Raw genomic sequence first — 16,446 nt, 5'->3', positions numbered from 1 at the left:
ATGTCATGATTAGAAAAACAGTCTTTCTTTAAAACACAGCATTGGGGTTGGGGTGTGGCTGGGTTTGGTAGAGTGCTTGCCAAGCATGTCTGAAGCTATGGGTTGGCTCCCCAGCTTGAGAGGCCTACCTGCAATCCCAGTACTCAGGAGGTGGAGACTGAAGGATCACGAGTTCAAATCCATTCTTGGTTACAGGGGAGTCAAGACCAGGTTGGGATACATAAGATTATGCCAAAAACAAGAACAAAATACAAAACAGGATGACACAGCCTACAATTCAATTACGTGCAGTTAGCTATCCCGAGGAAGGAAAGATATGTTGACTAAATACAGAATGAAGGTCTGACCCCACCAAGCATGGCACACATCTACAGCCCCAGCTCTGAGGTAAGCTGAGACTGAGTTTCTACTGATGCCAGCCTGGGCTACACAGACTTGGAGGCCAGCCTGCGCTGTGAAGCCATTCAGCACCTTCTCCCACAGAAAATAATGCCGGAAGAGACGACCATTCACACAGACTTCCAAACCGGCACTGGGTCCCAACGCAGGACTCTTTTGACAGGTGCCCAGAAACTCACGTCTCTCTGCAGAAGGGAGATCTGACGACCTCCCGGGCGCGGCTGAACAGCTCTTCTGCACAAGGTGAGGTGAGAGGAGGAAAGGCGAAGACGAAGGGTTGGCAAGTGTACACATCTGTGGCGCAGATCATCAGCACCTGAGTGCCCCACTTGTCCTGAGCTAAGCCGGTTGTTAGGGCCGCGCAGACGCCCAGACACTCTTCAACGTTCGTCCCCCTCCAGCCACTCAGGCGTCTTCCCGCCAATGCCACCTCCAATCAGAAAGTGCCAGCACTGCAAGCCGAGCCGCATCCAATCACAAGTGGGATGTGGGGCCTGCGCCCGCCCCTGGCGCGCTCGGGACCAATGAGCCACGCGCATCTGCGCAGGCGGCCTGGGCTGTTGAGCGCGCAGGCGAGAGGCGGTTGAGAACCGTGGTGAGGAACGGCTGAGGCAGCGGCTGAGCTGGTCGGCGGAGTGCAGCATGGTGAGAGCAGCCCGGGGCCAGGGGCTCTGGGCCGCTGAGGGTGGACCCCGCGGGAGGGAGACCGCCGACCCCGCAGAGCCCGGGCTGCTGCCAGGGTGAGCAAAGGCAAAGCAGCCCAGGAGGCCACAGTTTGCCCCTGACTGACTCCTCACGGTGCCCCGAGCAAGGAGATGCCCCGGGCCTTAGGTCGTGTGAAGATCCAGGATGGTGGGGAGGAGTTCTGACGAAAGGGGCGAAAGAGTTCGAGGCCAGCCCCAGCCTCCTAGGACTCTGACCTCAGGAAGATGCAACACAAGAGGGTGGCAGCAGGGTTTTCAGAGAGGGAGCTTCTGCTTTGCTTCCTGATATCAGTGCCCTTGACTGAGAGATCAAGAAATGGCGTTGGTTCCACAAGAGTCTAAAAGCTACCAAGCTTTCTGGTCTGACATTCACGGTAGGAAAGTGAAAGGGACTGAGCCCCAAAGAGCCTTTGTTTGGAATTTTAAGACAGTCTCCGAGCCCATGTTGCTCTCCAGCTCACTGTGGGCTGTGTGTGTGGAGGGGGTGCACTTGAACCCCTGGTAGCCCCGCTCCCTGCCTCCCCAGGGTCAGGATCATAGGCCAGCAGCTCTGCCCACCTTCCCAAAGAACTTTTGTGTTTTGTGGCTGCTGTTGTTTTCCATGTTACGTGGTTTATAGGTCGGATAGTTCTTGTTAGAAAGTAAATCTGAGCTGTGTGCTGTGGCAGGCCGTGATCCCAAACACTGGGTGGGCTGAGGCAGGAAAATCGGACTTCGAGATTAGTCTGGGTACATTTGAGGCCAGCATAGGCTATGAGAACTTAAGAAAAAACAAAATAACAAAAATAAATAAACAAATAAAATAAAAATATAAAAACCTGCAGGGGCACAAGTCTGTAAGCAGGTACATCTCTGTGAATTCAAGGCCAGCCTGGTCTATAAAGCGAGTTCAGGATAACCAAGGCTACACAGAGAAACCCTGCCTCCAAAAGCCAAAACAAAAAAGTTTAAAAAAAAATCCTGAGATGGCTCAGTGGTTAAGAGCACTGCCTGCTCTTCTAAAGGACCTGGGTTCAATTCCCAGCACCCACATGGCAGCTCACAACTGTCTGTAACACCCATTCCAAGCGATCTGACACCTTCACACTAATGCACATAAAAATAAATAAATAAATTCCTGAGAACCTATTTAAAAAAAATTTTTTTTTCTCAGTTTGAAATTGTTGTGCATGTGTGTATGTGAGAACTGTGTGTCCATCAGAGCAGTTTCCCAGACAGGCCAGAGGAGGGCATTGAAGGCCCAGGAGCTGCAGTCAGGCAGTTGTGAGCCTGGGAACCAAACTCTGGTCCTGTTAAGAGAGTGCTCTCCTAAGCACCAGACCAACTCTCCAGCCCCAGCAGAGAACTTCTGAAGTACTTGTATTGACTTAAAAGGACACATGGTAACAAATAACATAAAATCTAGGTCTAAAGAGCAGAATTTATCTTTGTTTCTGTGGATCTCATCATCCCTGACATCCTTAAACTCACATTTTGGTCTCATCCTCCTAATTGAGCTGGTCACTGCCATGTACCACCATGCCTGGTTTGATCATTGTTTTTTTCTCATTTAGAAGACATTTTAGTCCCATCATTTGTTCTTTTGACACAATCCTTGATATGCATGGAATTTGGCAGCGTGTTCTAAAATGCTCTCTGTTGCTGTGATTAAACACTGAACAAAACACCTTGGGGGAAGATTTTTCTGGTTTACAGGTTATAGTCTGTCATCAGGAACTCTGGGCTGCAACTGGAGAAAAACATGGAGGAATACTTGCTCAGCCTGCTTTCCTAAATGGCCCAGGCCCTAAAGTGCCTGCTGTGGGTTGGGCCCTCCACATCAGCCATTAATCAAGAAGATGCCCCACAGACACGCTCTCATTCCCTCCTCCCAGGTGGCTCTAGTTTGTGTCAGGTTGACCAAACCTAACCACAATGGTTTTGCATGTGCCTTTTGAAATTAATCTTTGAAACTGATATTGCCTGCAAAGTAAGTAGATTCTTACTTTTTGCCTCAAAAAAAAAAAAAAAATCCATATATGTTTCATTGAAGAATCTTTGTAATGGTTTTTTTTTTTTTTTTTCCTTTTTGGGAGAAGCTTCTGTTGATTTTTGAGACATTATAGAAGAAGCCTTGCTGGGCCTTTAAGAAATGAGATAAGGAACTTTTTTTTTCTTCTTTACATCTGTTTCAATGAATGTGCACTTGGCTGCCAATGGAGGTCAGCAGACAACTTGCAGGAGCTGATTCTCTTTTTCCCCCAAGTAGGTTCCAGAGATCAAAACAGGCCATCAGGTTTGGCAGTAAGTGCCTTTAATCACTGAGCCATGTCTCAAGCCTTATATTTGCTTTTATTAAGAAAGCTGGTGGCTGGGCATAATGGTGTATGTATGCCATTAATCCCAGAACTCTGGGGGCAGAAGCATCTTTGTGAGTTTGAGTCAGCCAGAGTTATATGGTGACAGTCTGTCTAGGAACAAAGGAAAGTAGAGAGTAAGGGTTTGAGCCTTTCCAACATAAAGTACCTCAGAAGGTAGCCATAGTAGCTTTATAGTTAAAGCTCAGCAATGATTCATGAGGCCTGTCTAAAGTATAGAACTATGCTAAGTGAAATTTACCTTTCTGCCTTCTAAACAGCAATTAACACCTATTCTATTGTGAGCACTGGTCAGATAAAACACTATGTTTCATTTTTCATCTGACCAAGCACATCTCACAGCTGATGCTACTAATTCAACCATCTTCTCCTGAAAGATGTCATGTCAGAAAGTTGCATACCACCATTTTCATAATGAAGTCACACATGAGTACTAATAACAAGAACACACATGTACTTTGCATGACATTGCAACAGTGGTCTCTGAAATTATGCTCAAGAACCCAAGATTTATGTACATATTACTATACATAGTTTATATCCACATTTACAGCGAGCCTGGGTCATGTTTGGCCCATGGCCCACAGGAAGGACACCCTGCTGTAGAGTATGTGATATGACATCCTCCTGAAATTTTCGTTTGACCTCTACATATTTGTGGGCATAACTTGTTTAAAATTGAGCACCTGGTTGCTGTGTATAGTTAGGACTTTGCATGAAATATGTATTCCATGTATAATTGATCAGTGAATCAAAAAAAGGCACAACTTACAAAAGTAGGGTTAAAGAACCCATAAATTGTTAATGGCCGATCTCTGTGAGTTCGTGGCCAGCCTGGTCTACATAGGGAGTCCAGGACAACCAAGGCTACAGAGAGAAACCCTGTTGTGAAAAACCAAAAGAAAATAGACACTGAGGCATTACAAAAAATTACATATCTGTCATACAGTTTCAAGTGAATAAGCGTCATGATTTTGCTGTGTTTTCCAGCGTGAGTGTATCTCTATCCACGTGGGCCAGGCAGGTGTCCAGATTGGCAATGCCTGCTGGGAACTGTACTGCCTTGAACATGGTATCCAGCCTGACGGTCAGATGCCAAGTGACAAAACCATTGGCGGCGGCGACGACTCATTCAATACGTTCTTCAGCGAGACTGGCGCTGGCAAGCATGTGCCCAGAGCAGTGTTTGTGGACCTGGAGCCCACTGTGGTCGGTAGGTGCCTGGGCCCTGGCTGGAGGCTTGCCTGGGTAGCAGAAGCCCGCCCAAGTCTCTACAGAATAGACAGGCTGTCCACTGTATGCTTGTGCCTTGGTCAGGTAAGACACTGAAAGGGCGTGTGTGCTGTATGAGTTACCGAAGGCTAGGAGACACGGTTGGCATACATGCACAGTGGAACTGAACGGCCCCTGCCTGAAGGACTCACAGCACATATGGTCTCTCTAGATGAAGTGCGCACAGGAACCTACAGGCAGCTTTTCCACCCAGAGCAGCTGATCACTGGGAAGGAAGATGCGGCCAATAATTATGCCAGAGGTCATTATACCATTGGCAAGGAGATTGTCGACCTGGTCCTGGACCGGATCCGGAAACTGGTAAGGGGATTGCAGAGGAGGCTTCATAGGCTGGCTGTCCTGATGGAGAGAGTCGGTGGTGATGGTAGTGGTCATTGTCCTAGTTAGGGCCACCATGGCTGTGGTAAAACACCATGACCAGTCCTCTCAGGGAGGAGAGCCTTTATTTGTCTTACATTTCCACATCACTGTTCATCATGGCAGGAAGATAGGACAGAAGCTCAGACAAGGCAGGAACCTAGAGGCAGGAGCTGATGCAGAGACCGTGGAGGGGTGCTGCTTACTGGCTTGCTCCCTGTGTCCTGCTCAGCCTGCTTCCTTATAGGACCCAGGACCACAAGCCAGAAATGAAGCCACCCACAATGGGCTTTGCCCTCCACCATCAGTCACTAAGAAAATGCCCTCCTGGCTTCCTGAAGCCTGATCCTATGCAGGCATTTTCTTTAATAAAGGATCCCTCCTCTCAGATGACTTTAGCTTGTGTCAGATTGACAGAAAACTACCAAGCACAGACATTTTGGCAAATCTGTTAGAATCAGGAATCTTTCATGAGTTTACCAAAATACCTCACACACCTGCGCTGCTGAGCTGCATCCATAGGTCTTGCTGTATTCAAAGTGCCCTGTGTATGTTGTAGACAGTCTGAATTTGCATCAGTTTGCAGAAATGGAAGTTGTGGAGGTCAGGGTTGCAGCATGGCAGGCATTGGCTTACGTGCTCTGGTTTTACCACAGGCAGATCTGTGCACGGGGCTGCAGGGCTTCCTCATCTTCCACAGCTTTGGAGGTGGCACAGGATCTGGGTTCGCATCTCTGCTGATGGAGCGGCTCTCGGTGGACTATGGCAAGAAGTCCAAGCTGGAGTTTGCCATCTACCCGGCCCCGCAGGTCTCCACCGCTGTGGTGGAGCCCTACAACTCCATCTTGACCACACACACGACGCTGGAGCATTCCGATTGTGCTTTCATGGTGGATAACGAAGCCATCTATGACATCTGTCGGCGCAACCTGGATATTGAACGGCCCACGTACACCAACCTCAACCGCCTGATCGGGCAGATCGTGTCGTCCATCACGGCCTCGCTGAGGTTTGATGGGGCCCTGAATGTGGACTTAACAGAATTCCAGACCAACCTGGTGCCATACCCTCGCATCCACTTCCCCCTGGCCACCTATGCCCCAGTCATCTCAGCTGAGAAGGCGTACCACGAGCAGCTGTCCGTGGCAGAGATCACCAACGCTTGCTTCGAGCCAGCCAATCAGATGGTCAAGTGCGACCCCCGCCATGGCAAATACATGGCCTGCTGCATGTTGTACAGGGGGGATGTGGTCCCCAAAGATGTCAATGCGGCTATTGCTACCATCAAGACCAAGCGCACCATCCAGTTTGTCGATTGGTGCCCCACTGGATTTAAGGTAGGACTGGGTGCTGTGACAGTCATATCTGCCGGCAAGCAGCAGGCTCTGCCTCGGAGCCATAGCTTTGGCCAAGAATTCCCCTTTCCATGTCAGGCTCCAGAGAAAGCATGTGTAGTAAGTAGTTAAGTTGCTAAGTGACGTAACACTTTTCTAAAAAAGTTCTGTCTGTGTGTTCATGGTGGCACATGCCTCTAATCCCAGCACCAGAGCAAGTTGAAGATCATTCTTGGCCACGTAGTGAATCTGCAGCCAGCCTCGGCTTTAGAAATGTAGAGCCTTTAACTTATTAAAAAGAAATTAGCATACTCTCAAAACCATAGAAATTTGAAAAGCTGAATTCTCTAAAGCCGTTTGTCCTTATAAGCCAAGAGGTGATCTCAGCATATTCAAGGTGTAGGATGCTTTTTATACAGGTGATGTTGGTTGACAGGCCAGCAGAGAGGAGCAAAGGAGACAACTTCCTCTTAAAGTGGGAGTGTGCTTCCTGATCTCCGTCCTTACCTGTTCCCAGCTTCAGTCTGGCTGTGTTCCGAGCTGCTGCAAACAGCCACTTGCTCATCAGGGTGTAAAACATCACCACCATTTTGGCATATTTCTGTGTTTATCATCCTTCCCAGAGCTCACTGCTGCGTGGGTGTTTTCTACACATGAAGATTTCAATCGCATTTCTTTTAACTAAGCATACAGTATGCCTTGGACAGGGTTCTCATTTTTGGCCTTGGTTGTACTAGGTGAATGTAGGACAATTCAGTGTTGTTTCCTGTTTGGCCACTGGTGGTTCAAGGAAGTACTTTAAAATCTTTATACATGTTGCTTGTGTAGGTGAGTGGCCATTCTCCAAAGTGACAGTATGAATGTTTGTAGTTTGAGCAGGGTCCACAGTTCCCTGCTGAAGTTACCATTTCTAAGGTCACTGTACAAGTCACTGTTTTCTCCTTCTCTGTCAGGTGGGCATTAACTACCAGCCCCCCACCGTGGTCCCTGGGGGAGACCTGGCCAAGGTGCAGCGGGCCGTGTGCATGCTGAGCAACACCACTGCCATTGCAGAGGCTTGGGCCCGCCTGGACCACAAATTTGACCTCATGTACGCCAAGCGTGCCTTTGTGCACTGGTACGTGGGAGAAGGCATGGAGGAAGGGGAGTTCTCAGAGGCCAGGGAAGACCTGGCAGCCCTGGAGAAGGATTATGAAGAGGTGGGCGTGGATTCCGTGGAGGCAGAGGCAGAAGAAGGGGAGGAGTACTGAGTGCGCGGGTCTGGCTGGCAGCCGTCCGTTTATGTCTTCCCCACCCCTGAAACTAAAGGATATATTTACTTATTAAAATTTCTGTATTGAGGTAGTGCCTGCCGTGTGTGCTGTACTTTCTAACAATTCCTTTCCAGATGCCTGCCTTTCCCATTAAGTTTCTCTGAGGAAAAGATTCCGGTTACCAGTTTTTCCCTAAGAAATGATAAGCACGTCTGTATGTTCAGTTTTAAGTTCTAACTAAGGACATTAGGAAAAACTGCTTTATTTTAAAAGGATTTGAAGGACACAAAAATTGTCTTCTGCCCTGTCTTCGGCAGCTGGGGAGGGTTACCCTGGGCCTCAGTTGTGAGTCCTGGGGCTGTAGAAGCTCCATGTCTGACACTTGATTCCACTGATATCATTGGCTTTCTTCTGTTGTCACATTGCTGCTGGATACACACCACCTACCCTCACAGTGCCCGTACTGTCCTTCAGTGGCCCCCATCAAGCCTTTGTTCCTGTTATAGCATTAAGTGTTGAGCACTGGCCTTAGCAGTTTCCTTTATGCAAGAACAAAGGGTTTTCTTGGTGTCAACCCCTTTTTGGTCAAAGGCTTCCCAGGACCATATCTCAGCGTAGAAGGTTCTCGGACCACACCACATACACCTACATGCAGTTGCTCCATCCTAGTCAACTAGTGGCGATGCTTAGGTGCACAAATGAGCCCCGTATGTTAAGGCATGAATCTTCCAGAATGACTGGGGCCATCTGCAGGTGAACATGAAACTTCTGGGGGGGGGTGGGAGGGTCCTGGTAGTACAGCCAGAATAGGTAGACAGGTAGTCTTGCTGGCCAGCTTGCTTCTGGGATGCCCTGTCTCTACCTCTGAGGCTGAAATTACAGGCAAGCCACAATGTACATCTGGTATTGACGTCAGTGCCAGGGCTCTAACTCATGTCCTCACCCTGCAAGGCAAGCACTTTAACCACTGAACCATCTCCCCCAGCCACAGCTATACATTCTGAGTGACATAAGTTAACATGGAAAAAAAAAAATGGAGCTTTCATGCACTGCTAGTTAGGATGTAAACTGATGCAGCTGCAGTGGAAAACACAGCTGCTATATCTGAGCTACTTAATAACACCTGTAGAGAAATTTTAACCCAGCAACATGGCTGTTCTGGCAAGAGATCACATCCAAAGACCTATGTGATCTGGCTGGAATACAGACATACCCTTAGTTCACACCTTTAATCCTTAACAGTGAAGGTAAGGTTAGTTTTTAGGAGGAGACGGCCATGTTGGAAAGTGATGCCTAGTTGAGGGTCATACAAATTGGTGAATCAGAGAGATTTGACAGAATGAGTCACAAGAACAGGACAGAAAAGAGGGGCTACGTAAGAGCAGCACAGGGACAGTTTTACAGAGGCAGGTTGCAGAGAAGACAAAAAAGCCAGAGAGTAAGAAGGAGCCAGAATATTAAAGTCTATTGCCAGAATTAGTTTGAGGCCAGGCAGAGCAATTCAATCAGAAGCGAAGAGAAGCCAGTTTGAATCAATCAGCTTGGAGAGGAGTTTGGGCCAGAAAACAGCTGAATTGAACCAGCCAGGGAGAGTTTCAGAAAGCTAGAAAGGCTTGGTAACAGCTCTTATCTCCTCATCTGAGGAAATAACACATACAAACACTTGCTTGGCAGGATGTGAAATCACCCATGAAGCAAATCTTTAAATATGTTTCTGAATGGGTTTCTAGACTGGTTAAACTGAAGTAGGAAGACCAATCCTTAAGGTGGGTGATGCCATGCCATGGTCTTGGGTACCAGAACAAGAAGGAAAGAGCATGTGGAACACGCTTTCAACTCTCTCATGTCCCCTTACGTGGTGGACTGTACCCTCTTGAACTGTGAGCCAAAAGTAACTTCGTCTCCTACATTCATAAAGTATAATCAGTATCAAGAAGTGGGCCACTGCTGTGAAAAAACCTCACTCCTGGTTCTTTGTAAGCCTTGAAACAAGTTTGCCAGAAGAACGTTCATGAAAGAGTTTGAAGCTTTAAGCTACAGAAACTCTAGAATATTATACAGGGACTTTAATGTGCCATCTGGATAGGAGTTCAGGAGACAAGAATACCAAAAGAAGTCCAGACAATGGAGGCCCAGTTCGTGAGGTTCCAGAGAGAAGCAAGGACTTTATCAGAAGCTGAGATGGAATCCAATAATTTAGCATTTCCCACAGAATCTTCCTGTAATCTGCCCATGACTTGAGAATGTGAGTAAGGCCTAATCCTTTTGAGAAAATTTCAAAACAACAGGATGACATTCAGACTGTGTTATGGTTACTGCTTAGTGCCCTTATCCAGTGAGGGAGAGAAGGAGGAAGAGTGAGCCGGTTGAGGGGGCAGTAAGTAGAGAAGAAAGATACAAAGATGGGCCATTCTGTGGAGGAAAGAAGGTAGTTTCGGATTGCAGACAAGGTGGGTGCCAAGAAAATAGCTGTAATTAAAGAGACTAGCACCGTTAAGGGGAAACCTTGAACAGCCAGGTGGAGTTGGTGCATGCTTTTAATCCCAGCACCCAGGAGGCAGGGGCAGGTAGATTTCTGAGTTTGAGGACAGCTTGGTCTACCGAGTGAGTTTCGGGGCAGCCAGAGCTACACAGAAACCATGTCCCAAAAAAAAAAAACAAACCAAAAAACAGAGGAAAAAAATGCCACCTATTGAAGGTTCCACCTTGTGAAGATCCGTTTGAATAGTGAAGGCCTAAATTAAGAATGCAGCTAAAGGAGTTTCCTGTTGAAAACTAACCCACCAGAGAAATGTTTCTCCAGGGTTGGCACGCAGAAGCTGATTCAACAGTGGTCCAGTGAGGCCGGGCTACACCTTGAGCTGGCAATAGAACGTGGCAGTGCCGCCCACGTGGTCCTGTTCGGCAGTAATGGAGCCTGTCAGGGTGTAGAGGCTTGTACCAACGTTCCTGAGAGCCTCGAAGGACAAACAGTATGTGTCAAGAGTTGGAGAGGCCATCAGGGCCTCCTGAGGTTGTGAAGGGGAAGCCACACCTGCAGCTGAGACCCCGGGACACTGAGTATGCCAGCACAGTGAGACGCCTGCTGATGAAAGAGCTTTGAGGGTCAAGGCCTGAGCTCTGAGAGCCTTAACAGTCTGGACCCGGTCACCTGCTCAGTGGGCCAGTTGTATTGAAAAGGAGAAATACAGATTTATTCAGTGTGGCCACTGGGAAGAACAGAGAGGTCCAGGGACTCCCCAAGTCCCATCTTTGCAGTCCTGAGAGGAATGCAGCTTTCTTTCTTTTAAATTGTGTCTGTATCGAACACGTGCACACGTGTACATGGCACACACACATGCACACTTATGCCACAGAATGCATCAAGCCAGAGGACGTCTTGCAGGAGTTGGTTTTCTACCACATGGATTCCCCAGTCTCCATCTCAAACTGTCAGCCTTGGTAGAGAGCATCTTTACCCACTGAGCAATCTGGCCAGCCCTGTATTTATTTATTTATTTATTTATTTTAGGTTAATGAGGAGCAGTAAGTGCTCTTAACTGCCGAGCCAATCTCCCCAGTCCTAAAGATACATAAATGAACCTTGACCTCGTTTTCTAAGTAGTTGGAGTCTTGAAAAGAAGAGCAGAAAGTATAAGCAATTATTATCTTAGCAAAACATGGAAACTTGATCATTTAAAATGTACACACACTTTCCCCTCGGGGTCCTGGCATGCAGTGGTTGTGATAAACTTGGCAAAGCTCCCTTGTCTGAGACGCAGCTCTTCTGGTGGCCAGGGAGCTTGAACTTGGCTCTGCAAGGAGCCTCAACCACACAGTGCTTACTGTGCAGCACTGTACATGCAGCCTGTTACCTCTACGAGTTGCCCGAAGGGATCCTGGGGAACGTTCTGGCAGTCACTCAGTTTCCTGACCTCAGTGCCATCTCCAGTGTAGGCTCCAGACAGGTGTGTCATCATGCCCATCGAACCGAGCCCTGGCATAGGGAACAGGTGGTTGAGGCTCCATGCAGAGCCAAGTCCAAGCCCCCTGGCCAGCAGAAGAGCTGTGTCTCAGACAAGTGTGCTTTACCAATTTTAATGCAGAGTTTGAAGGTGTGGTTGCCGAGAATCTTAGTTATCCCAGGAGCAGAGTTCATTTGAATGCTGACAAAATAGACGGACATCTCATACAGACAAAGCAGAGAAATCATTCCAAACTGTGCCTACATACAGAGTCCAGAGTCTTCTAAATGTTTGTCTTAAGCTCGCCTGGCAAGAAGTGTTTTAGAACATCTCTGAGCAGTCTGGGTCAATTCAGCCACCTTTGAGTGTGAGCTAGAGGCAGCCCCTCCCGCCCCACGAGGCTCTGGCGGGTCTGTCCACCTTTCTGCCACACTTCCTTTTTTCTGTCTCTTTCAGCTAAGCTACTTAGCTGCCAGAGGCTAAGTAGCTTCTCCTGGTACTCTAGGCTCCCTTGCTCTTTTTCTAAAGCTCCCTCCCTGCCACGAGGCCATGCAGCCACTTGTCTGCCACATGACTGTGTCTGTGTGTCTGCCACGTGGCTAACCTCCATGCCACTTTTAACTCACACAGCATGACTCTGTTTCCTATCTCCCTCCTCTAGGCCATTGCCAAGAGCTCAACTCTGCTTGTCAACTGTCTTTGAGCTTAAAAAAATAAATAAATAAATAAATAAATAAATAAATAAATAAATAAATAAGGTAAGATATTAGTCATCCATCTTGTAGAAGCTGTAACAAGATTTTTCTCAGCCTCAGTTTTCAGAATTAGCAGCTGCGAGGGTCAGACTCTGCCACAACCTTCCCACCTGGGTGATGGTGAACCAGCCAGTCACACCATTCCGAGCTGAAGCGGCCTCACAGTTACCACCCGCATAGGACAAAAGTTCCGTGAGCATCTCACCCCGGGCATGCTTGCTCGCCTGGTTTGTGTCATTCCACACCTTTTGCAAAAGTAAAAAATTGCCTTGCCAAGTTACTCTGGTTTATTCATGTGTCGCTAACTCTTTCCCCACAGTCAACAGAGTTCGGCCTGACTCAGGTAACGTCCCAGCTAACCAGTTTTGGAGTTTTGGGTTTTGGTTCTTCTTTTTCTTTTTTCAGTCCCAAATGTTACAGTTGACTATTAAATGTCTGTATTTTAGTTAACCTCCCCACCACCACCACCAAAGGAACAGTGAAAAAAAAAAAAAAGACACAGAAGCATAGCTCTTCTATGTTAGAATTCAGAGCAGACTCGGCTCAGGCCACACCCATGTGTCTCCTATACAAGCCACAGGCTGTCAGGGGCGGCCTGCGACACGCCACAGATGGCGGGCACACATTAACTAACTGGGTTGCCTCTCTCCTTTCTCCACATCCCCAAAGTCGGGTATTCCATTCTCAAATTCGAATCTCTTCCTCCATTTGACCTGGCTGCCCAGGAATCAGAGAGCCCATAAACAGGTGTGTGTCATATATGATGCACCAGCCTCATGCCATGGAACCTCCTCCCACCCTAAGAAAACCAAAAGATGCTGTTATTCTCCCACCTGGCCGGAGTTCTCAGAGCCCGCTCCCCCACAGAGTCTATCACTGGGGCTTGAATTCACCTTAGAACCCTTTCCAGGTTGCCCCCTGTGGCATTCATCTACTAACCTCTTATCCAAAAGGTAATCTGTCTCAGTTTCCCCTTGAACACCAAATCCAAGACTTTTCACTGAATGTATCAATATAAGCCCAAATCATTCCTAAACGTTTGCATTCATGAATGGATACACATACTCTCATTTCAAATTAAGTATGCCAAGGATTTTAGTGTTTTGAATAAGTTTAAAGATATTTCAAGAGGCTAGAGAGATGGCTTGCTTAATACCCTTTCAGAAGACCCAAGTTCTGTGCCCAGCATCTACACAGGGCATCACAAAACCACCTCTATCTTCAGCTCCAGGGGATCCAGTGCCCCCTTCTGAACTCCATAAGCACCCACATACACACATACATATGAATAAAAATGATTCTTTTTAAAAACTCAAAACTGAAGTAACCAGAGCTTTGCAACTCAGTTGTTTATTAGAAATTCTAAGAGGAAGTTAATCTTTGCCCCCATGCAAATTAATAACTACCCTAAGTCTATCAGAGGTAAGTCACTAGAATTCTCCCTAGGGAACATCACGATAGTTTCCAATGGTTACACAAATCATAATAGATACCACAATACCCTTGCTTCTCTGTCTCAAATGGTTCCACAGAACCCAAGGGCTCAACAGAGGAGCACCCCAAAAGACCAACACGTTCCAGCCTTCCCTGTAATAGGTGCTGGGATAAGTTCCTGAGGACCCCTGGGAATTGAACACAGGACGTTTGAAAGAACAACCAGCGCTCTTAACCTCTTGGCTATCTCTCCAGCCCTCTCCTGAGGACTCCTAATTTGCTCAAAAGCGCTGCCGAGTTAACAAGGCCTGCCATTCAGAGTACAGTAGCCCGAAGATCTCAGCAAGACCTCAGCTACACAGGGCTCCCAAAGACAAAGCCAGCCACCAGGAAGCAATTGCTGAAATGATACAAACAAACAAATCCAAACAGCTCAAAGGGGACCCAAACTACAAGAAGAGAAACACCCGAGGGGCACCCACTAGGGAGAAACTTACCAAAGGTCAGACTTTCTCAGAGCCCGAAACAAAGTCCAGTTCTCTGCTTTACCAGATAGAGAGGAAAGAAACGGATAATGGATGAGGTAGAAAAGTTAGAAAAAATCCCAGAAACAAAATCGTTTTGGAAGCTATGTAGGACTAGTTAATGTTTCTGCTCCATCGTCTGGGGTCAAGTGGCTAATGCCCAGAATGTTTGTTTTGATTTTTGGTTTTTGTTTTGTTTTTTGGGTTTTTTTTGTTTTGTTTTGTTTTGTTTTTGTTTTTGTTCTCCTCCTGGCCATGGCCTATCAGAACCTGAGCCCTGGAAGCCCTAACATATTAGGCTTGGCCACCTGTCCTCCATAGGCCAGTTAAACAGGCAAGTAATAGTGAAAAGTGGAAAAGGAGGCTGACTGGGTGAGGCCACATTAGGAAGAAGAGCAGAGAGTTCCAGGGACACCCAAGCCCTGGTGTGAGGTTTACATTTAAGCAGAGAAGTTCCTGCTCAAGATGTTGTCCCATCCGTCACTGACAAATCATTGTCCCAACCCTGCAAGATGGTCTAACAAATGTGTCAGAACTGTGTGAGATCTCTTTCCCAGAAACACATTCCTCCTCTGCCGGGCACCAGCCTTCAGACTCGTGAGATTCCTGGGAAATTCCAATTTCTTAGGGAGCCATTATTTACATACAGCGGCAAAAACGCCTGTCTATGAGGAAGGTCACACAGACGTGAGGCGGGGCTGGTCAAGAGGGAGGCTATCTGTGCTACAAGCAGCACTGGGGGAAGAGGTGTGGCTACCAAGCTGCTGGGAGCCTCATGGACCCTTGATGCCAACCACAGAGAGGCAGGAGTTGGTGTCCGCCCCCATGCTCCTCCGTGCAGAGCTTTGGTCTGATCCTTCCTCGCTATGTCCCCATTCCTCCCTTTGAAAGTGGAATAGTCACTATGTGCCATCGGATATACTGGAAGCCTGTGGCTTGTTTTTTATTTTATAGAAGAAATGTTGGACTTTTGGAAACTGTTGGCGCTCTTCTGAACTATGGGGACATTTAGTGATGGATTGAATTCACCTTATAAAATGGCTTTGTGATTATGGAGACAAAAGATGGAAGGTTGTGGCTTTAAAGTCTGGGTGTCATTTTGTCAAGGGGTGGACTTGTAATGGTCAACAAGACTTTTGAACTTTTCCCTGAGGAGAAAAGTCTCTTGAGCATGTCCTCGAGGGAGTTTTTAGATTGGATTAACTGAGGTGCTGTGGTGGTTTGAATAAGAAATATCCCCCCCCCCCCCCCCCCCCCCCCGTGGCCTCAGGTCTCCAGTTGAAGGTGCTGTTTGAGGAGGGTTAGGAGGAAATACGTCAAGGTTGGGGGCGGGGCAGGTTTTGAGGTTTAAAAGCTGCTCCCAGTTCTCCCTGTCCCTCTCCCACCTCCTGCAGCACAGGTCACTCTGACATGATGAGCTGATCCCCTGAAACTGTAAGCCCTCCCTCCCCTAAATTGCTTTTGTTAAGTATTTGATCCCGGCAATGAAAAAAAGTGACCCTCACACACCTATGACCCCGCAATCCCATTAGTTAGATCCAGGAGAGTTAAAAACGCGCTCACACAATAACTTGTGCGTGAAAGACCCTTCATAGCATTACGGTTTCCCTTTTTAAACTGTTTGGCTTGGCAATAAAGGGATTGAACACGGGACCCTACGTATGCCAGATGCCATGGCTGGTGTTTGTCAACTTGACGCAAACCCAGACAAAGGTGGGAAGAAGGAACCCCGTGAAGACTTGCCTCCGCAGACTGGCCTGTGCGCATGTCTGGAGCATTTTCTTACCTGCGAACTGACGGAGAAGGGCCCAGCCCACTGTGGGAGCTGCCCCGCCTGGGCTGCACAAGAAGGTAGCTGAGCAAGACCTGGGAAGCAAGCCAGGAGGCAGCATTTCCCCGGGTCTTTGTGTTTGCCTCAAGCTCAGGTCTTATTCCTGCCTTGAGTTCCTCACTTGGCTTCGCTTTCATGCCCCACACTGCTTTCTATCACAGCAACAGAAAACAATCCAGGACAGGAAACAGGCCCTCTACCACTGTATCCTTGAACCGTTAACTGAGCAATGTAAGGCCCTAGGCCCTGTCCCAATACCAC

The 16,446-nt window shown here is 47.7% G+C and overlaps 1 protein-coding gene across 1 annotated transcript; it reads left to right on the top strand.

Annotated features, from left to right (window-relative positions):
- The first annotated feature begins 997 nt into the window (after positions 1–997).
- LOC129678522 (tubulin alpha-3 chain) lies at positions 998–7,722 on the top strand. The gene is made up of 5 exons (XM_055609371.1): positions 998–1,044; positions 4,451–4,673; positions 4,905–5,053; positions 5,767–6,447; positions 7,398–7,722. The coding sequence occupies exons 1-5, from the start codon at positions 1,042–1,044 to the stop codon at positions 7,692–7,694; spliced, it is 1,353 nt and encodes a 450-aa protein (XP_055465346.1). The 5' UTR covers positions 998–1,041; the 3' UTR covers positions 7,695–7,722.
- Positions 7,723–16,446: the final 8,724 nt, after the last annotated feature.

The sequence above is a fragment of the Psammomys obesus genome, unplaced genomic scaffold (assembly GCF_907164565.1).
Source record: "Psammomys obesus unplaced genomic scaffold, mPsaObe1.curated_primary_1811, whole genome shotgun sequence".
NCBI lineage: Eukaryota > Metazoa > Chordata > Mammalia > Rodentia > Muridae > Psammomys > Psammomys obesus.
The sequence above is the reverse complement of the archived record's forward strand: the minus strand, read 5'-3'. Positions and strand labels throughout refer to the sequence as shown.